The following is a 27903-nucleotide window of genomic DNA, read 5'->3' as shown; positions in this document are numbered from 1 at the left end:
TCAATTCCTCTTTTTAGATCCATTTTGATTCATATTAGATCAAGCAATGAAAGGTTGTTGCTAACGAGGGTGGATGTATTATTGATTAAAAATAAAATCTTGATAACAAATATCAAATGTACCGAAACGACATTACTTTCCAGTCCCCCTAACATTAAACCTATTATAATTTAAATGAGTAATAAATTAAATAAAAAATCTGGCTTAGTGTTAAGCTTTATTTCCCTTAACAAACGAAATCGAATATGATGAATAATAACTTTTATTACCTTCACAGTAAAAGATATTCTACCATCTGTTTTCTTTTTCAATAAAAATATTCGGTACGATTCACTTGTTACGTACGATACCGGAAAAGTACCAGATAAACATTTTAAATTCATACTTGGTGTCTCAAAAATGTTGCAATAATCTTTTACAGGAGAGATATGCATACGAAACACATAAAGAAAAGATTTATAGGAGATCATTTGTACCAATGGCATACTACAAAACATATGTTTGATGGATGCACCATTGTTGAACAAGGGCGCATACTAAGATTGTTGAACAAGTGCACAAACAATGAGTTTCTTTGATAATAGAGTGTAGACAAGTCTTGCAAAGAGATCCATTACAATCTCTACAAACTTGCTTTGAGAGCTACTCATAGAAAGAAAGTCTCCAGAAAGCAAATAAGCATTCAACTGCTTATCAGGATTCACACAGTGTTGTTATATGCACAATAGCACCATAGCTCTGGAATGTAGAGCACCACTTAAGAGATTGCGTGATATTTTCAAACCTCGTCCTGTGTACCCCCTAAAAATTTGTTGCTATATTTCTGAAACACACTGTGTGTAATAAGCTCCAGATTTAAGTCTGGCAACAAATTTTCACTTATTTCTCATAATTTATAAAGCCATTTTGCTTAAATACATCCGTCTAGTAGCTGAAGTATTGGAACTAAAATTTACTGCAATACTTATCAAACAGCATATTATGGTTTCCATAGAAGTAAAATAGAGATAATTCAACTCAATCTGTAGTTATTGTTATCTATTAAATCTTGTATTTAGTCAGAAAAATCACATTGATCATATTGGGCAGAGAACTCTGGTTCCATCCAAGTTACATGGGCAAAACCATAGCACATGGGATTTGCCCTTCGATCACTCGGCTTGCTTTGAGGTTCAACTGAGACTTTTTGATAAGATTTCATTTCATCCATCATGGCATCAATTATCTAAAAAAGTATGAAAAATTTTAAAACAAATAAGTAAAAATAACATGAAACTATTGCACATTTTTTTCGTTCTTTATAGTTAGATGGTGCTCTGCGGCCCCTATCTTTACTGTATGTTAACTTATAGGTTTTAAAAAATGATTTAATGAAGCTAAAAATTGTTAAAATCTGAGGAATCATTATCAATTTCAGCTTCAACTAAGAGTAAAATAGCACTTGTAAACAAGTATAATTTCATCGGATTAAAACAAATAAATTGCTCAAATGACTCATTTTTTTAACTTCTTTTACCACCTTTTCCTTTTATACAGCAGTAAAAGTAATTTAGTTATATTTATTTTCGCTTACACTGCAATTAACTCGATAATATTTAATCAGATTTCGTAAACTTTTTTCTCCTTAAGTGAAGGCTCCCTTTGAGTGTATATTTTACTTCGTTTAAGAAATGATTCAAAAAATATATATAAAGCAAGTGCGCACCACCCCTGTTCTATGACGCACTCCAAAGATTGCAATCTTATAGAATCTTATATGGTAAGCACTGCAAATCAGGCTCGCTTCGCTCGCTACTAAGTTAAATCCATTTGGAAAAGGATCTAGTGTAAAATCTAAGGAATTTAAATTGACTATTAAAATCAGAACTAATTCCTCTTTAAAAAATTAAAATATTTAGTGATTAATGAATTATTAAAATAAAAAAATTTAAATTTAAATAAATTACATGCAATGGAAAACTTGCAAAAAACAAAACAATAGTTATGCTTTTAAAAAACATCATGGCTGATGACACGTCCCCTGCGCATTCTTTTAACGTTATGTCTTTCATAGTTCTCATCAACGCTTTCTTCTGCTCTTTGAGCACGTTTTCTTTTTCATTGTATTTAAAAAACATAACAGCATGACCAACACTTATTTATCGATATATAATAATAACAATAAATACAATTTTTATTATTGAAGCTGCATATGTTTAATTAAAATATAATGTAGAGCACATTGTTGATAAAGACGCATTGTTATATTCGCTTTTAACCTTCCAATTTTTCCCAACTTAAAGCTCCGTTTGTTGCTTTTTATTGTATGTGCGAGAAAAGAATTTACATTTAGAAATTCGTAAACATGCAAGTTTATGTTTTCATGCTTATCTCTCATACGCTTGATATTTCAATTCCTTGTTGCCAATGTGGAAAAGAGAAGGGGAATTTTTTCGTCACCGTCAATGAGAAACATATGTACAAGTAGAGATTGCGAAAAATCCAACATAATTTTCTACGTGTAAGTCACGTCAGAATAAATCCTTTTAATTGCAAATAAATTACGTAAAACGCGTATTTTATGCATCACAAAATATGCATGGTCTCACATGACGACGCGTACAAGGAGGGCAAATATGAAGAAACTTTGCAATGTAGCGATAAGTAAACTGCTTGCCGAAGGAATAATAGCTTAATATGTGGCAATAAATGGATGTTTTATAGTTTTCATGATAATTTTGAGACAAATGAAAAAAAAAAATTCTAACTTTCAGAGAACAATGCATCAGACAGAATATTTTCTTTTCTTTCTTTTTTTAAGTTCATTTTACAAGTTTTAAGCCAATTTTGAAATACCCGATAACTATAAAACGAAATATCATCTTACCTCAGGATAAAATGGTGCTAAATTAAGGTATTCACATGGATCATTCTTAATGTTGAATAAACTAGGCCTATTGTCTGGAAGACAATCAACAGTGTTTTCCTTCAAATATTTGCTGCATTTAACCAGAGATTCGCTGTACCACTTATCAATGTCTTTAGCAAACCATTGTCCTGTTTGTTTCAAAATGTCTCCCACAACACTTCCTTTACTGAATACCCATTCGCCCATTGACTCCCCTACATTGATATCTTCTGTACCCGTAGGACCATACCACCCATCATATCCTTCCCCATTGGTTCCATTGACTATTTTCCAATCACCACTTCTAAAGGCTGAAAAACCGACAATGGGATCCAATCCATGAAGTAGATCTGTTCTTGGAGATGGTCTGCCAGTTAAAAGCGAAGGCCACATATTGTGCCCATCCAGATATCCCAAGTCATCTGGATTTCCTCCTGTAAGATTATACGATATATTCATTAATTGAATATGGCATCTTAGGTGATTTCAAAGATCCTAATCAAATCTGAAGCGCATAATAAAAAATTAATGAAGCAAAAAGTATATTTAAGGAATGGATTTTAAACAAATGGTGAATAATCTATCTTTATCTTAATTCAAATTGTAAGTTTTGAAAGCCTTGACTCATTTCATATGAAAGTTGTATGAATTTAATTTATTATATTTTTTCTTGATCCTATCTAAGCTAGTTGTTATGAAAAGCTGAGTCTTGTACATAGTATTTTATTTTAACCACTTTTACTGACATACGGCCGGCCAATAGGGGCGATTTTTATCCGCGTTTCGATTGCGGGAAAAATATGGAACTAAGTAACAAACAAATGTTTAAGGAAAAGTACTTTGAACAGTTTAATTTCATTTCAAAGTTCAAACAAATCGCTTACATTTGGTGAATTTAAAAATTGTGTGTGTTGCTTAACAAATATTTTACAAAGTATTGTCAATTCAGGCTTCATTAAGCATTATCAATTCAGGTTTTCATGTATTCTGTTCTCTGCAAGAAATATCTAATCACAAAATAAATGATTTCGGAGAAATCTAAACCATCCTTTTAACTTTTGATTTTGAACAACAATATAAAGTGATTCATTTGCATTAAAAGAAGATTGGCTAAGATAGAAAAGAAGATCGGTTACCATGTCGCATATGCAAAAAATCACTTTAATTAACTAGAACAGAACAACAACATCCAAACAGAAATTGGAACTCTTCAGCTAAATTTTTGACCAGGAATGAGAAAAAATTTTGATTTTGTATGGCGATGATCTCGCGAGCACTCAAAATACGCACAAGACGATCACTGAATAAGAAAGAAACTTCTGAGGAATCATTTACAAAAATATATGCATTTGCTATACAAAAAGGATATTGAAAATGCGTAAAACTTTGGGGAAAAAACATACAAAATTTTAGGGTATGCCTGATTCACGAATTAGTAGTTTTTTTATGATAATAAGTTGATTTCACTAGATTTCAAGTAGAGTACAAAATTTTGGAACCATCTGATACATTATATTTATTCATTTCAGAACTTAGTTTTCAAATGATTGCTCAAGAAATAAAATGTCTCTTTTATTACCGTTTCTTCCAACATAATCGATAAAAAATCTCCCATTTTGATCATGTGCATGTTTACTCACTGTTATAAGTTACTAAAGTTACTAGCTCTGAGTAAGCTATAAGCTACTAACTTACTCACAGCTAGGAATGGGTGGAAGAAACCAACGTCTACAAATTACTCAGCGTTAAGCATAGCAGCTATTTAAACACTCTTTCACAAGAAAATAACTTATTCATGACATATTCAACATATAAGCTGTTGAAACAACATAAATTATTCATGAAGAGTTACAAGCAACCTTTCACTTTGTAATAAGCTTATTTTTTTTGTCTTATTTCCATAAAAATTGATATATCATAAAAATGTAATTCAGCTTCATTTTCGATTGAGAATTTTTTTTTTTAATAATTAGCTCGATTTTTTTTTTAAATGTGTCAATGAACTAAAAAATAATTTTCATCAATTTGTTCTGAAATAGGATTCTAAAAATGTGTTGTAGATAATCGTTTAGCGAACCGAGGGTCACATGTCAATTTTTAATGAATGGCAATATAGTAGTCATAAAAAAGCGTACCCTGCATACAATTTTTATTGGAAATATTTATAGTAAAATTATATTTGTGAGCATACTTCATATTAATGTCGAAACATTTTAAAAAGTTGCTCACGAAAATATAGTTAACATTTGAATACAGAAATAAAACTTTGTTATTAATGAGAAACTTGTCAGAGTAATGTATTATGTTCACTATTTAAAAAATTGGAATTAGCCTCGCTAAATAAAAGTCATTATTATACTTTTAAAGTTCTTACATATTCTGATTTCTGTGGTTTATTTCTATAATATATTTCTATAAATATATATATATATATATATATATATATATATATATATATATATATATATATATATAACTAAACTAACTCAGTGGCGCGACAGCCCATTAAGAGGGCCAAGGCCGACTGTGCCCATCTCAGTTTTCTTGACCTTGGGCTCTGGGGTGCAGGAGCATATGTTCCGGTCAGGTGGTCAGCCGAACGCGGAACCCCCAGTGTTAGTTCCCAAGCATGCTTGGTACTCACTTTATCGACCCACTGAAGGGATGAAAGGCTGAGTGAACCTTGCCCGGCCCGAGGATCGAACCAGGGACCTGTGGCACGACAGCGCGAAGCGCTACCGCTCAGCCACCGGGCGTCATATATATATATATATATATATATATATATATATATATTGTTAAATATATATATTGTCTTTAATATTAAAAGGGGGGGGAAATAAAAAGTTCAAAAAATAACAAACAACAATTTTTTTTAAAAAAAAAAGGATGAAATTTTATTTAAAAAAAACCGGAAGAAAAAAGATATAATCTTTTCATCAGCCCATACGATTATATCCGCAAAACAATATTTATTGATACAATATCAGAAAGCACTCTGTTTTGCGGATATAATCGTGTGGGCTGATAAAAAGATTATATCTTTCTTTTTCCGGTTTTTTTTAAGTAAAATTTCATCCTCTTTTTCCTTTAACTGTTGTTTGTTATTTTTTTACTTTTTATTTCCCCCCCCCTTTTTTCACATGTCTTTAATTTTTCTTTGTTTCTTCTTCATTTTGAACTTATCTAATGAGTTCTGTTTACTTGCAGCTTAAGCACAATAAATGAAACTTATTGTTTTTTTTAACTTTCTTCGTGTTTTCTTGTATTTATTTATTTATATATATATATATATATATATATATATATATATATATATATATATATATATATATATATATATATATATATATATATATATATATATATATATATATATATATATATATATATATATATATATATATATATATATATATATATATATATATAACATATAAACGATACTCAAGTTATGCGTAAGAAAGTGGTACAGCACGTAATGGAGCAAAGGTATAAGTTTTCTAACTTTTCTCATAACAGAAATATTTAATAATACTTCTGGTCTCTGCTTTACTGAAATGTCCCCAACACTATTACTAAAATTCAATACCTAAAGAACTTTGATATTATCGTGGAAAATATATTATCGTGGAACTTTGCACTTTGATATTATCATGCACTTTGATATTATCGTGGAAATCTCTGGAAAATAATTAATATTGAAATCAAGTACTTCCAAGCGGGAAAAATCTAGACTATGAAAAAATTTGTTTAATATATTGCTTAAAGCTAATTTAGGTGTATGGTTAGAAGAGGGGCTTAAGAATTAGAATATTTTAATGCAGTGGTACTGCGCATTCAACTTGGTTACCATTAAGGTTTATATGTTGCACAAGATAATTTTGAAAGTTAACCAATGAAATAAAAGATAATGATATAAAAGACAATGATATAAAAGACGCATTTTTTCTCAAAGTCCTTCAAATTTCAAAAAAGCAAACAAATACTTCTTAAAAAAGCAAACAAAAAGACTAAAAAATTTAAAATAAATGTACCTGCAGCGAAATAAAGAGTTGGTAGCCAATCAGAGACATGCATTAACTGATTTGATATTATCGAATCACTCAGTTTCAGAAGTGGGCTCCATATGAGGGCAGGAAGCCGAACACCTCCTTCCCATAGAGTACACTTCTTACCCCTCAATGGATAATTAGAAGAATATCCACCCCTTATACCATCTAGCTCACCTCCATTGTCAGATGCAAAAATAATTATGCTGTTTTCCAACATATTCCTTTGGTGCAAAGTTTCAATAATCTCGCCAACAGAATCATCCAATACCGATGTTATGGCTGTAATAATAAAAATGAGCATTATTTTTCTGTATTTAATAAGAGAAATAAGAAAAGTCTAAGTGATAGTATCTCCTTTTGTATATCGAAAGTCTATTTTAAGAGCTGAATCTTAAAGAACATTGGATTACTAGTCACTTCAACATAAAGTTGTTCCAATTCCTAAACTGGGATGATCGTCAGTCTTAGTGGTACCATCAAAAGGTTAGATAGTATTTGGTGGGCGCAGACGATGATAAACATCTTATTCATATTGGCCCATCATAGAAAACCCATTCATAAACTTTGTCTTGGGTAACCAGAACTACAGTAATTTTAAATTAAAGCCCAAATTAAAAACTACTGTAATTGTACTTTGGTCGTGAGAGCTCATCATTTGTTAAGATACTAAAATGTTATTGTTTAGAACTGTACAAGACAAAACTTATGATGGTTTTTCTTTGATGGACCAACATGAATAAAATGGTAACCATCATTAGATGCAATCACAATCCATCTTACTATTGTGATGGTACCATCAAAACTGACTATCACCTCATATTTGGAAATGGAACAACTTTATGTTGGGCAAACATGAACAAAACACTATGGTTTGATGGTATTTTTTGATGGTCCAACAAACAAATTCACCAGGAACTTATATTCCAACTTATATTCCATAGGGTTCAAACATCGTGGTGAATTTACACAGCTTCAGATCGATGAGTACCAATTTGGATGGTAAATAATGTCGGCCAGTGCACAATACTGACTACAATGTTACCATCGTGCCTGAGATCTCGAAATTGTGGAGAATTTAACCCCAGAGTACTACTTGCTTTAGAGGAGAGATTTACTTTAATTTTATTTTCTGTAATTTATGAATAAAAATAATAAGTGTAACACAACTAAAGGCCTGGTTTCTTAGGACAGGACGCCGTCAGCTGGAAATCAGCGCTAACCTCTGATTGGTCCATTTGTGAATTTGATAGTATAAGTCATCGAACGCTCATCTTGAACTACAATTGCCGTCCAACTCAACTGCAGGTGGATTACAACGTGACGTTAACCACAGAAGCTATGGCGGACATCCAACAGCACATTGAAATCAGCCAAGATTTTGATTTTGACATTAAACATAGCTTCTTCACTAAACATAGCACTCTTCATTTAACTCAGCTATAATGTGTTTTTTCTTGGACAAAGTCATTATTTGTTCGCTAAAACACTGGTCGACAATAACAAAATCAATACAAATTCAAAATAAATATTTGTTTACGTTATTAACGCATGCGCAATGATAGATAATGCCTGCGTTGGACCGACTGCTCACGCTGAGCTAACAAAAAAGTATTTTTTTTGCGTCAGCTCTACGTCAACTTTCCGCTGACGCCCAGATAAGGCGTTAGTTCTAAGAAACCAGGCCTTGAGCTAACAAACCAGTATTTTGTTGGCGTCAGCGGGACGTTGACGTCCCGCTGACGCTCAGATAAGGCGCTTGTCCTAAGAAACCAGACCTTAAGAGTCAATCTAATTTAAAAACCCTATACAGCATAAGAAATATCACTTAGATGTTAGACAACATAACATTTCGGCAAAAAATAAAATGTGTAGGGCTTTTTTTTGCGGATGTTGTATTTTTGATATCATATCTTATCTACATGTTTAAAAATTCATTGCATATTTTGTCTCTAATGAAAAAGGAAGCATTACAGAAATATACATGAAAAAAATAAATTGTACTAAAACTTGAGAAACAGGCAACAATGAATTATTCTAAAGTGCATACTGAATTTGATTACTGGTTTTTATTTTAAGCATTTAACTATTTGTTCTAATATCAATAATAATAGTTTAAATAATTATATTAAAGCAGCGTAAAACGTTCTACGCAGATATATTAGTAAATGTTTAGTAATAATGGTTCCTATACATTATAACAGTGGTATCTCATAGATTTATTTATAAAAAGAATTTAAAAAAACTTTAAATATGAAGCTTATTAACAAACGAAATAAATATAAGCGAGAAACATAATCTCATGATAACTTCGTTGTCGATCTAAATATAACTGCACGCTTTTAAGAAATACGAAATTACGAAAATAAGGAGTATTGGCAACGCCATCTCTAGATTAAGCAAAAAATAATATAATAATAAATTCATACATCACACTCTTTATTATGCCATCACCTTCAAGTTACAAGCTTTAGTAAAATACACACTCAGACATGAATGAGTATTTTTTCTCCGGTTCCATCTCTAGAATTATTTTTGTCTTTTGAGCTTCGTTTTCTCTATTTTTTAATTCCGATTTTCGTTTTCCATCTTCATTCAACGAACTTAATCCTTTCACAAAATATTCTTCATAATTTTCACTTACTATTATGTATTTTCAACCCCATTTGGACAGCAACAATCATTAAAACACCCATCTTTTGTTTCGCAAGAAATACAATCTTTATAATTGGCAATACAAACAGTCCAGTTTGAAATCGAAAATTATTACAGAATAATTAAATTCAAAAAATACACTTCGAAGTTGCGAGACTGTGATAGCGATGATTCTTATCTCCCAGATTAAATTAAACAAAGCGATTTAAATGATGAAACTTAACACATATCAGCAGAAAATAAATAAACAATAATAAAATAATAATACTAATAATATCTAGTAAGATGAATTTTGTGAAGTAAAGCTAAATTCAAGCATTATTTTCCTGTTTTCTGTATGGCAGCGCAATGTATTCAGTTATAAGCATTCAAGCTTGTATGAAACGCTTTTTCCCCTAAAAAGGTCTTAAAATGTTTCAGAAACAAACGAACAGCAGACAGAAATAGAATGTTTCAAACAAATGCGAAGCAGACGCTTTAATATATTTTTTAAAAAAATCACAACGTTCCTGGTTCTTTAGTTTTAAAGTTTTCTTAAATAAAAGAAAGATTTCGGAAACAAATCTACGACCCAAATTGGTGACGTGCATGTACAAAACGATTGGAGTTATAAGAGTAGTTTTTTCACTAATGTAAGCTCAAGAATTTGTGAAAAATGTCTTCATATGTTGAAGTAATTTTATTTGTAAAAAAATGTGCATTGAAAGGAAAAAACAGTGAGCAAAAACACTTACCAGCTTGTATTCTACGGTTTATATTTTTGATGTATTTAAACTTTCTTATAACCTCTGCCGGGGCTTGAACAGGATTAAAGGCGTTGCCTGACGAATGAACTGCTATGTGTGCTAAATACAAGAACAAGGGCTGAAAAAAGATTCTTCTTACAAAATAATACAAATTTGTTTGACAATAGTCACTTATGTTTAAGGACACAGTTTTAAAAAGAAGTCTCAAAAGTGACTAACAATTTGGGTAGGTAGATATTTTATTTACGTCACACTAAAGATGCACGATGGGCTATTGGCGACGGTTTGCGAAACATCCTAGAGGATGATGGGATGACATGCCATCACAATTTTGCTCTTCTACACAGGGGATGGCTCCTCCGCTTTGGTAGCCACACGACCTGCGCATGAAGTCGATCACTTTAAGATAGAATAGTTTCACAAGGACCGAGACTACGCATTTTAGAAGCTAACAATTCGAAAATAAATTTAAGTGAAACTGTAGGAGAGAGATATAAATATATAGATTGCTATGTTCGGTAAAGATCATCAAAAGATGGCGCTGCTTATTCGATGAAATAATGTTTTCAAAATAACCATCATTTGCAGCAACAACGTGGCGTAATAATCTGAAGAAATACATGAACACGCGAAATATTTTCAGTTAGATTGGCCTAATATGCAACAAGAAAACATTGTTTCATAATTTCACTCAGTCAGCAGCGCCACCATTTAATAAACTCTGAAACTATTGTTGAAACTTTTTAGGAACAAATTTTCTGGTTTTCTGAATAAAACGCATTCTTACATTTTTTTTTTAAGAAAATTGTATTATTGTATTAAAATTCAGCACTGACAACAGTGATGACGTAAAGTATTCTCAGTGGTTGACAGTTCATGGGTTAGAATCCCTTAGCAATCGTGCTGACCGTGGAAGGTTTCGGTTGCTTTCCTCGCCCTGTAACGCAAATGTGGGTTGGTTCCATCAAAAATTTCGCCATAAAGGCGAATTTCTCCCAATACTTGATCCAGGGATTCTCTTGTCATCTGCATTATGTTCCAAAATTACAAGGATTGGTAGTTGGTTTGAGCATTGGTAATCGTAAGCCGAAATTCGGGTCGGCCGTTCAACTACAGTTACAAAATAAAATAGTCATTTCGTCACTTTGACATAATTTTCATTCGGAGCAAATACCAGGAAATGGTTTCATCAAAAACAAAGAAAATTTCATGGAATTTGAGAATCCATTTTTACAGGGAACTTGTTAATTCAAAAAATTCAGAAAATAGTAATAATAATGATAACAATTTTTTGTATAGCATGCTAAAACTATTTTTTTATATATTTGTTATTAATTATTGTTTTATTTAAAAATGCTGGAAAACATTTTGAACTGTTAGACATTCAAAGTCAAACATAATTATTAACTATGTAACTTTAAATGACGAAATATAAAATTTGGATAAAATAGGTCACGTAGTTAATAACATATAATATTTTAAAACTTGATTACTCAGCTTTTAGCTATACGCCTTTTTTTTAAACATAAATTCATAGAAACTATTCAGCCGATTTGATTCGAATTTTGTATTTTGGCATCATAGTTAGACATTTTAAAATGAGGCAAAATTTCACATACCCTATAGTTCAAATGTCTTTTGACCAATATTATTTTGATAACGAAAAATAATAAATAACCTTTAAAAACTGTGTTTTACTTCAAATTTCTTTTGTTATTAAATTCAAAAAAAATTATAACTCTGCGCAAAAAATACTTTGATTTCTATAAATAGTGTCAGAAATATAGAGAAATGCGTAAAATAAGAAGCTAAGCAATTTTTTCCAATGCCACACTAGTCATTCAGGTATCAGTATTACAGATTCATTAGCTACTCTTCAACCCAGGTTCAAACCCAGGACTTTTCCTATGTGAGGTCAGCTCCCTGAACACTACACAGTCCGGTCGACAGAACCCCTTTCGACCGCTCGATTGACTAAATTATTAAGTTCATATTTTCCTGATTACGCCCAGGATTCAAACCCAGGACTTTTCTTATGTGAGGTCAGCTCCATGAACACTACACAGTCCGGTCGACAGAACCCCTTTCGACCGCTCGATTGACTAAATTATTAAGTTCATATTTTCCTGATTACGCCCAGGATTCAAACCCAGGACTTTTCTTATGTGAGGTCAGCTCCATGAACACTACACAGTCCGGTCGACAGAACCCCTTTCGACCGCTCGATTGACTAAATTATTAAGTTCATATTTTCCTGATTACGCCCAGGATTCAAACCCAGGACTTTTCTTATGTGAGGTCAGCTCCCTGAACACTACACAGTCCGGTCGACAGAACCCCTTTCGACCGCTCGATTGACTAAATTATTAAGTTCATATTTTCCTGATTACGCCCATGTCTTAAAAAAATCAAGATCATTAGAAAAAATATTAAAGTTCGTTCTTGTGTTTAATTCTGTTCATAAATATATCGTCTGCTCAAATTAACTAGCATGTTTAAGAATGGCCCCTTGAACCATTAAAATTGTATCTTAACAAGCGAAAATCTGATACTTAGATAAAAAATAATTAAGGTGACCATATGAATAGTAAGTTGTATCCCTTACATGCAGATTAATATACATATTACATGTGTTTTAAGTACTTAAGCAATAGTAAATAAATAAATACATAGTCACAACTCAATTTAGTTGGTATTCAAATCCTAAAAAAGGTTACTATATTGCGTACAACACCATGCTAATTTTGGAGATAACGTGATAAACTGGTAACCCGAAAAGAGCAACGATGAGCTATTCACACCTTTTTGTGCTTATAAACGTGTGATGTCATGGCAAATGCAAGTATGGGAATGTAAATATGAAGTTTACTGACCAGTGAAAAAGATGTCGTGGCCTTTCTACAAAAATACTACATTTTACAAGACAATCGGGAATGTTATTAGAGTTTGCTCCGGTAGCATTTTTTTTTTGCTGTGGCTGTTTATGCTATGTAGCCAATATGGTAGCGATAGTACGTAAGTAGCCCAAATGTTTTTCAAGTTACCTTTGTAGAATCATGATTCCAAATAATGTTTCTAGCTTTTTCGGTGAAAACATGAGTGGCATATTGACCTCGAAAATCTCTTACCAGCCTTGTTTGATTATAAAGATCAATTCCAAAATAATTCTGAAAAAAATAATGAAAGCAAATTCAATTAATTAACAAAATACAAATATGAAATGTTTATATGCACTTTTAATTTCTCTCTAATAAAAACAATTTTTATTATTTGAAACCAAATGTATTATTTCTTAAACTGTTGATGAAAGTAATATTTATATATTTCTCTTATGAGACACCAGCATCACTGATATTTTGCGAAGGTGGGAACAATTACTGCGACCATTTTTAAAGCGCTGAAGCACCCTTTGAATGGCGAACATTCTGTTAATGAAATTGGCAGGTTAGTACTTTATTTGCCTCGTACTAGAGTTGCACAACGTGCTATTGGCGACGGTTTGGGAAATATCCCTGAGGATGATCCGAAGACAGGTCATCACAACTTTGTGAACCACTTCCTCAATTTAGACATAGATCTGGCCGGGATAGCCTGGTTGGTAGGGCACTGGGCCCATGACCAAGTGGTCGTGGGTTTGATCCCTGCCGGTCGAAGACTCCCCGTGTAGTAAATGGTGACTGATGCGCGTTAAATCTGTCGAGTCTCAAAGTCCTCCATGTTCCCATAACAAATCAATCCTCTGGGGGTACTGAATTGGAGATTGATCGTTCTCTGATTCAGGTCAAAATTACGATCTGTAGATTAATGTATGAATGTATGAATGGGTTCATCCTATAAATGTGTGTGACGTATGGGTGTGGCAGAAGTCGAATTCTTGGCCATAGATGGCGCCACTGGAAAACAAGAACAATCGCATACCCCATACATAATAATGGCATACGTCAACAACAACAACAGACATAGATCTGAAGGAGAAGGATATTTTCTGTAGATCCCTGTACCCATGTTACTGCTCAGAGGCCGACCAATGGACTTTCGATTACACATATTACACGAGTACGTATATCGCATGTTCTTGGTGGGTCTTAGCGCAGTTGAGGATCGAATCCTGGCCCCTCATGACCAGCGTCTGATTGTCTTACCACTGAGCTACCACTGTCGTTTAATAAAATTGATACACGAGATGATAATGATGAATTAATAATAAAATTTGTAAATAGACTTTTTGCCATTTTCTCTAATTCATTAATTCTCCTAAAACTTTCCCTTACCTAATTCTTCCATCAAGCTCTTTAATTGTGCTTTTCAGCTTTGAGCAGATTTCGTTATGCTTCTCAGAACTGATTTAAGGAATCTTAAATATTTTTTTATTCATTCCATGCGGAGAGCGGGTATTCAGCTAGTGTTACATATAATTAATTGTTATTTGCCTTATTAACTGTTCATATGTCTCTTTATCTTTAAGACACACTGTGAAAAGAACATAAAAATTTACTGTAACGTGTTACAAACTTTTCAATAAATATCTATACGTATTTACCTTTTCTCTGAAACAAATTGAGTTTGATTTGAGAAAGTTCATCTCAATTTCAAATAATATCATTTTTTAAAATATCACTGATTCTGAGCATCAGCCTGACTAGTTTTCACCCATCAGAGTGTTCAATACTCTGAAAGAACAATTCCTTCGCCCAGAAAAATAAAAAGAGCTGACGTAAAATTATCCTATGTGGTAGAGTATTTTTGCCGTAAGGCTAACCATGGCAAGTTTTCATGGTTTTTCCTTTCCATGTAAAGCAAAGGCAGGATTGTTTCATCAAAAAGTCCTCCTGGTAGGAAAATTTCTCCCGATACTTGACCCAGGAGTTCCCTTGTCTTCTGGATAGGGTTCAAAATTACAAGACTACGGAGTTGAACATTAGTAGGCGTAATCTCAAAATTGGGTCGGCTATTCAAAGATGGTTATAAAATGTATATTACCAAGCCATGATGTGTCAGAGGACAGAGCGTTCGCCTTCTAATAAGGGGAAACGTGTTCAAAATCTCGGCGATAGCTGGTCATACGAATTTTGCACTCGGCTAGTACCGATCATTGTGCTGACGTAAAATATCCTCAGTGGTAGACGGAAATGGGTTAGATCCCCTTACCATCAGACTAGCAGCAGTTGATTTTCGTGGTTTTCATCTCCTTGTAACGCAAATGCGGTTTAGTTCCATCAAAAGTCCTCCTCGAAGGCAAATTTTTCCCCAATTCCTGATCAAGGAGTTACCTTGTCTTCTAGATTAAGTTCAAAATTGCAAGTCTACGGAGTTACGATCCGTAGTAGGGTGCACGATCATTAGTAGTCGTGCACCCTAAAATTGGGTAGGCTGTTCAACGACGGTTATAAAATGAAATGTATATTACCAAAACTAGTTACGCATCATTGGTCTCAATAATAGTATTAATAATAGTTTATTTAGTAATAGTAATAATAATAAAATAGTACTCGATAGTAGTTTTTTGACGTTTCTCCTAAACGTATTCGCACCTTTTCTCCATCAATTTGGCTTTTTGATAGGTGGCTTACTTTTTTATTGCAACTAGAACCAATTACCAAAATTATTTGTGCCTCATTGGTGTCTAACATGTTTTATGATTTTTTTTAACTTTTTTCCTAAACAATTAAGTACCATTACTTCATTTATTCTGTTTACAGTACAAAGCTTATTATTACCCATTGGCAAATTGGTATTGTTTTGGGTTTGATGGAGTGCGCACCTTATTTGGACGTCATCACACTTTTCAACTGTGTTCAAGAGTAATAGTAAACAGTGCGTGTGCGTCGTCATAGCATGCGTTGCTATGGCATAAAATATTTATTATAATAATTAATGTATGCATATATTTAAAATGGAAGATTTATTCTCATTACAAATTGATGGTTGTTTACCATTGCAAGCTCACATACAATTTTTTTTTTAAATTCCTTTTTAATTTATGGTTAATATAAAAGTTTTTCAGCAAACTTTACAATATTACAATATAATAACTTTGGTAATATTGTGAAAAGTAAATTTCTCATAATGTCTTACAATTTAGTTTTCATTATTTTATTTCGCATGTTTAATTATACAAATCTTAAGATAAAAGTAAACTTAACTTACTTTATTGTTTAATAATTGCAAATGATTAAAAAAATTATTATAAATCATAATATTCAAATTTGTGTGACCTATACTCTTCGGCGAGCTGTAAAAATTAGTCATAATTGGGTATAATATAAAAAAACGCAACTACTTCCACTTAGTAGGAATAACATTTACCATGACGCAATGCTAAATTCTATGCCACTATCCACATAAATCAATTATTAATCAAAAATCGAATATCAATTACTTTTCTTTATAATGCAATAAAATCTGGCGAGCAGCTATTTAAACGATCAAACACTTCGTTTGTTTATTTGTGGCTTGAAGTTAGGCTCGCAGAAAATGCCGTTCATGGGTTAAATTTAGTAGGAATAACACAACCTGTGACGTAGGCTATAGTATACCCAATTATTTTTAAATAAATTATTTTTTTATTCCTGGTAATAGGTACTTGGTGAAAGGTACTGCCTCAATGTACTTTAATAAATTCATGCTAATGTTAGGAAAAAAAATTGGATTTTTATGAGAAAACTAGATTATATCATGTGATTTAACGGTTCATTGAGAAATCTCCGGCGGGTCATAAATTTTAAAATTACTTTCATATATTCAGATTATAAAAAGTGATATCTTTTAATACAATGCATTGAATAATCTTAATCATTTTTTAAATAAAATTTGTATTTTTTTGGAAATTTTATAAAAATTGAATGACATAAATTATTATTTGTGTCAGCACAAAATTATGATTATGAATTAAAAACAGTTTTCGTATTTAATAATAATAATGAGTAAAGATAATTAAATTGCATTAAAACATTAATCAATATGACTTCATAGGGCAAAGTAAAAAGGGATTTGAGATGTTTTACATCAACAACAAAAAATCTGAAAATTTGAACATCTTTGGCTTCATAAATAGAATGGCGATTTTATACTTTCCTTCTAAATAAAATCCTTAAAATCCTGTCGAAAAAAATTTATGGAATACCATTTCATTTGACGTATTCACAACGAGCATCTGTTAAATTTTTCTTCAAATTACACAACATTGTGGCAAATTTGGCAGCAAATGGTTGCAACATTGTGGCAGCAAATTGTTGCAAATTTGAACACATTATTATTGTATTAACATTTAGAAACACCATTTTTTGTATAACTTCGTAACAAATTTTGATTTAAAAAAAATTTATTAATTAAATTAACTAATTTTGATAGTAGAATTGGTAAAATTTGAATTCTGATAGAAATATTAATTTCTTCCCTAAGCAGAACTCACTAAATTGTATTCTTCTATTTTATCCCTTCTTTCTTTAATGTAAGCCTTATTTTTGGGATCATAAAGTATGTAACTTTTTGTAATGTAAAATTATGCATACTTACAGGTATATCAGGAAGTTCAGTTATAACTTGTGAGGTATAATCATAGTAATCTAGCAAACCGTTGTAGTAACCGAAAAATGAATCAAACCCTCTATATGTTGGAGTATATTCTTTTGTCATATATCCAAGATGCCACTAAAATAAAAATTAAATGTTTACATTATTTTATGTCAAGCTAAGGATTTTAAAAATGTCTATTACATTAAATCTCAATCAGCATAATCAAATAGTTTAAGCAATTTGAACACGCAGCAAGATTTTCCGTTAAAATAAAAATCTATCACTGAGAAGCCAAATTATGGTCATGTCATATAAACATAATTTGAAATTTTATAAATTTTAAAACTGTATATTTTATTTAACAAATATTTAATTATATGAATAATATGCAACAAGAAATGAATTTTTTGTGTAGAAAGAATCAATGATAGTAACTTTAAAAAATAATGTTTTCACATTTTTTGTTATGCTGCGTGTGTGTATATGTCATGCCAAAGCATGCTTCAGTCTAGCTGTAAAACCCTGAAATATTCTTTGTTACTTTTCAATTACTCAAAAATGTATTTATCTAACTGTATAAAAAAATGGTTTAGTGATTACATCCATACTGCTAGGCATAATGAGAACAAAGCAGTAATTCAGATGAATAATTTACCTACTGTGCAAACAGCCATCTTGTTATTACCTGGGAATAAGCTTAAAATGTGTGAGATTATTCCTTTCAATGAGTATCATGCAAGTTTTATTCCATATAGAATAAAGTATGCATGGCATCTTTTCTTTTAAACTTTGAAGTTATATCATTCAGATTGATTTTAAAGTATTAAATAATAATTATTATTTAATAAGATACTTTTCCATAATAAGTATGCTGATCACAAAAAGGAAATTAAATATTAAAGTAGGAAATGTATATTTCATTTACCAACTAAACTATAAAAGTGATGTAAGCGAGACATAAACATTAGGTTTTAAGAGGAATAAGTTTATTTTAATAAAATTCGAAACTCTCAATAAATCAGGAGCCTTTGTAAAACAACTACAAAAATATGGATTTCGGTTAGAGTAAAAGATCCACCCGCGTCTATTTTGCAAGAAAGAGGAAGAAGAAAAATATTCTTACGAATATTACAACTGTTGTTGTTGTTGTTGCTTATCCCCTTGGTCTAGAGCCCTAGACCAAGTCCACAACATCATGTCTCATCAGCAAGTCATAGACAGTCTCTCCATCACTACTTTGTTAAATACATTGCACTTTAATATTTAACTTTAGAACCATGTTTATTTTTATGACTGTTTCTGAAGCAACTTTGACTTTATATTGTTTGTTAAGTCAAATATTTTACATAAAATTATATTTCAATAAATTTTTAAATTTTGATAGATTCATTGTTTGGAAACTTCCCCATGTAAGAATAAATTTAAATTTTATTTATATTTTTTAGCAGCATAGTAATTTATAAATCTCGGCTATTTAACATAATCACTTTAACGTTTTCGCTTTTGTTCATTTACGTATATTTCATAATTAATAAATTTTTTAAAGAAATTTAAAATTTTGAATAAATTTTTCTATACAAATGTCATAATTATAGATAGGTTTCATAAAACAATACATATTTTTTTCCATAAAGAATAAATAATTTATGTCTGAAAGGTAACAGCATATGTTTTTTACCAATAATCAGTTCATAATTTTGCTAACTTGAAAACTAATTATTTAAAGGAGGAATAATATGTACCTTCCCAATCATGTGAGTAGAATAACCCAATGATTTCAAGTGTTGAGATAACGTTATCTCTTTTAGTGGTAGGCCACTTTTTTCTCCTGGTTTTAATACACTGTGCTGCAGACCTGAAATTTTTAAAAACCAATACATTTTTTTAAAAAATTCTCCCTGCAAAAAAGATTTAAAATATTCCTGCTTGCTAATATTAAAAAATCATGACCATACCTATTTCTAGTTCAAGCAAATAGAGCAAGCGGTGAACTTTTCAATTCTAAACCCCAAATCAATGGGAGTGGATTATTCTTAGGAAAAATATTAGTGTAGGGAATACCAAGCAATGTACCTTAACCTTGAAAACCCCTTAACATAAAGCAGAGGGGGGGACTATATACCGGGCAATATGATTAGTATGCTTTTATCACGTTTACCAAAAGAGCTGGTTATTGTTAATAATCAATGGATATTCAAGCAAATTACCATATATACTTGGATAACAAACCGACAGGAATGTGTGAGCCTTTTTCTAGTTAACTCTACAGTACCTGAATATGTGCCTCTCTAGATTACTCTGGTTCACACTTGCCAAGTATACACTACACTAATAAGTATTTTAAAGTTTAGAAACTATTTTACGATAACACTTACCCATTATTTTTAACACTGTTTTTTTTTTTTTTTTTTTTTTTTTTTTTTTTTTTTTTGAGGTTAAGGGTGATTACCCGTTATTCTCTACAATGACTTTTTTCCTAATGTATGCCAACTGTATCCAAGTGCATATTAAAAAAAAAATATTGTGATTCCCTCCATATGGTGGAAGCTTTGAACTGGCGTCATTCGATCGAAATTTAACTAAACAATGTTGTTTAAATAAAAAGTCAAAATTGTCTAGCTGTCTAAATTAGGGAAATAATAGTGCTTTATTACACACTCGAATTTCTTTTAGTAGTTTCAGAAAATTATGAATACCCCCCTTGAAAAAATTCTGCGTACGCCACTGAATTGGTCCTGTCCCCAAATGGCGTATTCCAACGTTGCGATCGCGAATAACTGTTCATATCTGGCCAATGATTGACAGTCCACATAATTTAGTGAAACTTATTACGACGATGATGTGGTAAATGTTATTATTATGATAATATAATTTTATTTTACCTAATCTAATAGGATATTTTCCAGTGAGAAGAGATGCTCTTGAGGGGGTGCACATAGTTTCTCCATAGTAGTTGTTCAAAAGAATACCATTCATCGCCAAGGCGTCTATGTTAGGAGTCGGAATTTCTGGAGATCCATGGAAACTCACATCATTCCATCCCTAGGGGAAAATATGTATATTTTAACGAAGTCAATGTTATAGTTATGTTTTAGAGGCTAAAATAAAACGAAATATATGAAGAAAAAATTTATTATCAAACTAGCGTTTGTGTCAATACATACATTTAATCGATTATTTCTGTAAACTTAATTTAGTTAATAAATTATATTTGGACACAATATTAATTCTTTAAATATTTGATACATAATAAAGTAAACAAAATATTAAATATTTATCTTCATTAAATTTAACTTTTATCGACGTGGTTAACTACTATAATTTCCTTCATAAAACTTGATTCCATTAACATATTCTGTCACCTGTACCTATTTTTTTAGTCGTCTGTTTTCAGAAAAATGCTTGAAATAATTGTAAATTAAGTTTAGGAAAAGAATGTAGGCCTTTTGTTATAGGGAACCGTTTAACAAAATACGAATTTGCATTCTGCGGCATTTCAAATCCTATAAAGTTTTGCCAATGAGAGAGGTACGGAAATTACGTACAATATTAAAAACTCTACTAATAGCGCCGCAAATATCGCAACTTGTCGTCCTAATGTGTAAAATGATTTATATGTAACATAGTTTTAAAGAATCGAAGCTCTTACTGATTGTTCGCCAAATGTTTTGTACCCAAGTACTTGCAATTAATCACATGGTTGTATCTAATCAAGTTTTTGTGCACGGAATGTTAACGTTGCAGCTTTAAAACTTAAGTTTATTACAATGCTGAATCAATTTCCCGATCAGAGCTAGTTCAATACTTGCAAGCGAAGTCACGTGTTTGTATTGAACCTCATTAGGTGACACAACGCGTGTCGTCGCGTGGTGCAAATATCTAATTTACACTTTGTGGCAAGTAAGATCTTATTGTAATTCCGTTCTTGGAAGCCTGCAAGCGACGTCGCCGTAAATAAATAATGGCATTTGTCTTTCAGAAGCCAATCAGGTTCAACACACACGCTTACACGCTTAAAAAAAAGACATCACAAAGATGTATGCAGGAGATCGGTTGAATAAGATCCCACAGTAGAATGTTTGGCAGAATGGCGAAACCAATCGGCAAAAGAAGCCCCTAAGTTATAATGTTAAAGCTTTGATCGTAGTACTTCAAATATCGGAGGCAATTCACTATCATGATATAAAAATAATATGCACCGAAGAGCCATTACATTATGACCACCCTCCATCTATAACAATGGGCCCCCCACCCCCCAGGTTTTCATGGTTTCTCGCCCAGGAACAATGTTCTCATGGGGCACATTAGGACCCATAATCCTCATAGAACAATCCCTGACGTCTGTAAGCTATTTGAACATAGTTGCCGACCTGGTTCACCCATTCATGGCAACAGTTTTTCCTGCGGGTGATGGTGTTTACCAACAGGATAATGCACCATGTCATAAGGGTCGAATCGTCGAGGAACATTCCAGTGACTTTCAAGTCATGTCTTGGCCCCCAAATTCACCTGACCTTAATCCAATAGAGCATTTATGGTTCTACTTGGAAAACCAAATTCGTACTACCACGCTACCCCCTCGCAATTTGAGGGAATTGCAGGACCAGTTGGTGAGCGCTTGGTACCAGATACCTCAGACTACCTATCAGCACCTTGGGGAATCAATGCCACGGCGGGTGCTAGCAGTTTTGAGGGCTAAAGGTGGTCCTACATGTTGTTAGCAGGGTGGTCATAATGTAATGGCTCTTCGGTGTAAAAATGGCGTAGTATTAGAGAATCAGCACTCTTACTAATCGCGCACCGAATAACTTGTTTCATTCGTGGTTATTTTTCAGGAAAATGACCATTAAAAACTCATGTCATAGAATTACATTAAGTAAAAACTCAAACAAACTCTTGCTAGTAGCACCCAAAATATCGTAGACCTTCAATTGCCCTTTTCAATACTCCTTAAAAACTTCTGACGTAAAAGTAAAATCACGTAAACTGCCATTAGTAGTACGGCAAATATGTTATGCTTTACATTAAATGAGATATTGAAACAAGTGGTACATCTGAATGACGTAAAATATTCAAAACCCTTATACTAGCAACACATTGAATATTTTACCTCGTCCGTTGCCATTTCTTAATGATTATTAAAAAATAGTGTACGAATGACTTAAGATACACCAAATACTGCACGCCATTCGATGTTATTTTTAAATGAAATTGAAACCGATAGAAATAACACAAGGACCATTTTATCGTGATTCCACTACGGTTCAAAATTAGTTCAACAATCACTTAAAATGCATCGTGAGGCCAAGATTTTACCCCAATGGATGGTCTATAACCATCGTTGAACAGCCGATCAATTTTGAGTTTACGACTATACCAATGCTCAACTCCGTAGCCTTGTAATTTTGAACCCAGTTCAGAAGACAAAGTAACTCCTGGAGCAAATATTGGAAGAAATTTGCCTCCGTGGAGGACTTTTTGATAGAACCAACCCGCATTTGGGTTACACAGAGAAGAAAACCTCCCACGTTTAGCCTGATGGCAAGGGGAATCTAACTCATGATCCGTGTACCACTGAGGATATTTTTATGTCAGCACTGTGATCGGTACTAGCCGGCTGTAGAATTTTTATCGAACAATTATAGCTGGGATTCGAACTCGGTTCACCTCATTGGAAGATGAATGCTGTATCCTCTGAACCACCACGGCTCTCTCAATGGAGATAACTAGGATCGGACAGTTGTACATAAGCCCTATTTAGGCTAAATAGTAGCGGGAAAATGTAGGCTTATTTCAGCCATTCTTGGTACGCTTAATATTGCATAATTAAAGGCCATAAAATATCGGGTGAGTTGTGAACAATCTTATCTAGACAAAATATTGGAGTATGACGGACTCCCTAGCTCCTTATACAATAAGCATTCGTGAATATTGGTCCTATTATAACAAAATTAGAATGTTACTAAAGTTATGATGTCCAAAATTCTTATTAGCCACAAAGCCAAATATCGTACCTAAAATTTTCCCCAGTTTTCAATGCTGTAACTGGGTCCTAGTATTTCTATAAAAATATATAGTAAATTATAAAGTAAAATCTATAAAATTATGCTAACAACATCTTAACGTGTGAGTATATAATTAGTTATATTCTTTAATTATTTATTTTAAGAAAATTGAATCATGAAATTTACCAAATCATCCGCATATATTAGAATAATATGGGGAGACCTATTCAGAATGCCTTCTCCTCTGGCAGTTGAAAAAAGCACATAAAGGAAACATGTTAGAATATTCTTCATAATGTCAATCAGCAAATAGCTCTTGAAAGACTTTGCTGTAATAAGAAAATAATCTTGTTAATGTTAGATAACGATATGCATGAAGGTTGTACAGCAAATATATTGAAACTTACATCATTAAAAGACGCTTAATAAGCCAAATGAAAGAACACGAGATAATGTGTTCTAAAAAATTCTTTTTCCTTTTTTTTAAGAGCAACATCCTAAAAATCAATATATGACAACTCGTCAATCAATGACAACTCGTTTCGTTCTATATAAATTAAATTGTACGAAAGCATTGATTATAAATGTTGATGGAAAAAATTTCATAAAATGATAAACAAAATCCCGAAAGATGCAATTTAACATGAATATTGATAAATCTAGCTAAATTAGGCGGGTTTTGCAACTTAGAAACAAAATGAAAAGTAAATTAAAATGAGGGAAAGCACTGGCTGCGCATAGATCTGTATAACAATTCTAATAGAATAAGTACTTGCTATTCTAATGGAATAAGTACAACCTTGTTTCAAAACTGGAAAAAATTTCTGCTCTGTACTGTACGCAAAAAAAGCGTATTTTTGAACCAAAATAACCCATAAAGCCAAAATTCTTAAGAGTATTAAAATATCTCAATATCTAATATATTGTTTTAATGTCATAATTTTGAAATTGAATTACCTGGCCACGCGTGATTCATAGAACTATTCAACCAATTATTTCATTATAATTTTGCATTTTTCAAATTCTCATTCTTTTAGCTACTATGTAGATTTTTTTCCGACAATATACTAATCTATTTCATTTTATTTTTATTAGTATTTGAAGTTTTTGTTTAAACACTATCGTTCTAAATAATTGTCACGTTCTTTTTCAAGTCTCAGAATTATAAAAAATTAGCTGACCACAAGATATTATTGTGGTATAAGTGTGTTATCAGGCAAATGCCTTATTTCGTTAAACAAAAAATACTAAAAGTGGAAAATTTAAATAAATTTTTCATAGTCGTGCTAGTTTTAGAATCTCAAAAATCACTAAATTTAGGTTTCTCTTTACTAAAAAAGGATTTATTGATTGTTTTTAGATTTCAAGTAGTTTTATTGTTGTAATAGGTATTTTGAGAAAATTTCAAACTCGTTAGTTGTATATCTCTCGATTTCCCCGTACCATTTCATTTAACTGTGAAACCCGCTCTTTTCCCGTTCATGGTTTCCTTTCACCTTTTCTGTGATGTTTAATTGTTTATTTAGATCTGCGCTAACAGATAGCGTCAGTTGTCCATATTTTGTGAACTATATAAGCTTATTTTAAAACAGTTTACGCGGTTTTTTCAAATGTGCTGTTTGTTGCTTGAAAAAGTATGCCTGGCAACAGCAAAAAATTGCAAGGTAACACAAATTTAGGGCTAAATTTGCAAGGCAGGACTTTGCCTTGAACCCTGTTTCGAATTTTATCATATTAAACTTAATTTCTAATAAATGTTTTGTAACTATTTTGCTTTATTTTATTTGTAGATAAGTTTTACCTTCGTATTTCATAAAATATATCATAATTTCACCAAGATTAATTTTGCTGTTATATGATTTTTCTTTAATTTTCAATTTCCGACAGCCTTATTCCTTATAATCTTATTCGAAATTAAAAAGAAAAATTCTTTTGAAAACATTTTTCGAATATTTTAATTCTAAAATATATGTAGATTTGAAATTTATAATAAAAAAAAACACAATTTTTAAAAGTATTTTCATAAAACGCAGCGAGAGGGTTAGCATACTTTTTGCAGAAATTATGAATACAATTCTTAATTTCAGAAATCTAAATGTCTGAACATTGATTAAATTTGCCCTATTTACAAGTTCAAAATGTATAAATTGGTAAATGATTTCCTATTGTAAATAAAGAACAATTATTATTTTCAATTTAGACTTTGATTCAATAACATTCTAATTGTTGACTGTAATTATTTTTTATTTACATAAATATAAAATTAATATAAAAGTATGCAATTTTTTACATCATTTTAACGAATGTAATTTTACATTGCAAAATACAAAAGTAAACATACAAAAGTATTTGAGTAAAATCGGTAGAAACATTATCATAAAAACATACTCATAAGAAAAAAATTAAACTGGAGGAGTATAACTTTAAAAACATTACTTACTTAACGAAACCTAACTTGACTTAATTTTTTTATGAATCTAAATTAATCTAACAAATTAATTCTAGCAAAAGTAATTGTAATCTTAAACAAACTTTTTAAACAAGGATACATTTTAACAATATCGTTAACGAAATTCATTGAAGAAGTGAAGTTCAGATATTTATTTGCATCAAAACCTTACGCTAATAAAGTTTTATGGTTTTGTCTAAAAAAGAAATTGTTTTATCGATAAATATAATATTTTATGATTTTTCCAGATTTCTGAAACAAGTAAGAGTAACATAAGTAAAATGAGTTTTGTATCCGTGATTTGCTTGTGCCTCGACTTATATTTTTTAGTATATTTTTAGGCTACTCAAAACAGCCATAAATAACCAATTTTATTTTTCAAAAATGGATAATGTTTTAAAAAAAAGGATGTTTTAATGTAAGATATTTTATTTAAATTGTTACTAAGCATATTTAATAACAATTCTTACACTAATTTACTTTTCACTTAAAATTTATCATTACACATAATTCTGATGATGAATTTCAGATGCACCATCTGACTGGATTAACTTTTCCCCTTCATTTTATTTGGAATTTATGGAAATTTTGTGAATAAAAATACAAGTAATAATAATGAAAAAAATAACGCCAACAGTAAGAGAGTATTTACATAATATGCCACAATCTTTTGAACCATTTTAATTTTAGCTCATTATGCTTTAGAAAATTCACTTCTTAAAATTTCTGAGCAACTTCTAATAGGAAACCTGATAAGGAGCATAATTTCACGAAATGTTCAACACGCATAATATCCAATTAAATACAAAGAAATAAATTAACTTTTTTAAAACAAAAAAACAAAATAGTTTCATAAAAATAACTCACCCATTCAGAAGACTAATGTGTATCCATATAATATTGTAACATAATAATAATAATTCATGGAATATAAGCTTTACTTAAAAATTTTACGTGAAGATACGCTGAAGAAAATCGGCGAGAAATACTTTTTCGCAGTTACTGTTTCTAAAGTCTCCAATAAAGTGATGATATCACACGATTCTAGGAACTTAAAATTATCCAGGTGGCTTACTCGATGATTCTTAAAATGCGATGAAATCTTGACTGGAAATTTATTGTTTCATATTAACTTTATCCACGGTTGTATATCGACAATAGCAGAACGATAAAATGCTAAAAATGTCCTTTTTCGTTGATTTGATGACCCACTTGCACATTTTTCTATTTACTTCTGGGAGGGAATTATAAGGAATCTTCTAGCTTTTCGTTACATCAACCGAAACTTGAGTGAAATATAAGTTCAATAATCCCATTTTCTTTCCATCTTTTTTTTTCTGTTTCAAAAAGAGTAATTACGTTTCAAAAGTTTTCTTCCTTCATTTTTTTTCCTTGTTTCGAAATATAGTCTGAACAATATTTTATGACCCCAAGAATTACCAAATTGCCGGCTTTTTTTGAAGAATTTATGTTCCTATTTGAAGAAAACACAAGTCATTTCCACATACGAGGCACAAGTTGGTATCTGAGTTTTATTCAGCATCTTATGATAAACTCTTAAGAAACAGGATTTCTCTCCGTAACCAATTCTTTA

General features: G+C 31.4%; 1 protein-coding gene across 1 annotated transcript; it reads right to left on the bottom strand.

Annotated features, from left to right (window-relative positions):
* Positions 1–207: 207 nt before the first annotated feature.
* Positions 208–27331, bottom strand: LOC122270221 (arylsulfatase B). The gene is made up of 10 exons (XM_087150226.1): positions 27177–27331; positions 24047–24189; positions 20738–20897; positions 19598–19710; positions 17856–17990; positions 13385–13507; positions 10329–10458; positions 6925–7221; positions 2867–3321; positions 208–1225 (listed from the first exon to the last, which is right to left on the bottom strand). The coding sequence occupies exons 1-10, from the start codon at positions 27178–27180 to the stop codon at positions 1055–1057; spliced, it is 1731 nt and encodes a 576-aa protein (XP_087006352.1). The 5' UTR covers positions 27181–27331; the 3' UTR covers positions 208–1054.
* Positions 27332–27903: the final 572 nt, after the last annotated feature.

The sequence above is a fragment of the Parasteatoda tepidariorum genome, chromosome 8, assembly GCF_982258835.1.
Source record: "Parasteatoda tepidariorum strain Cologne lab strain chromosome 8, Ptep-v5.0, whole genome shotgun sequence".
Classification (NCBI taxonomy): Eukaryota; Metazoa; Arthropoda; class Arachnida; order Araneae; family Theridiidae; genus Parasteatoda; species Parasteatoda tepidariorum.
The sequence above is the reverse complement of the archived record's forward strand: the minus strand, read 5'-3'. Positions and strand labels throughout refer to the sequence as shown.

Bases quoted from the DNA above. Each gene is read 5' to 3' on its own strand.
- LOC122270221 (XM_087150226.1), bottom strand. The intron at 20,898-24,046 runs GTAAATTTCATG...ATTTTCCCCTAG, and splicing joins TAATATATGCGGATGATTTG to GGATGGAATGATGTGAGTTT. The intron at 13,508-17,855 runs GTAAGTATGCAT...TATTTTTTTCAG, and splicing joins CTGAACTTCCTGATATACCT to AATTATTTTGGAATTGATCT.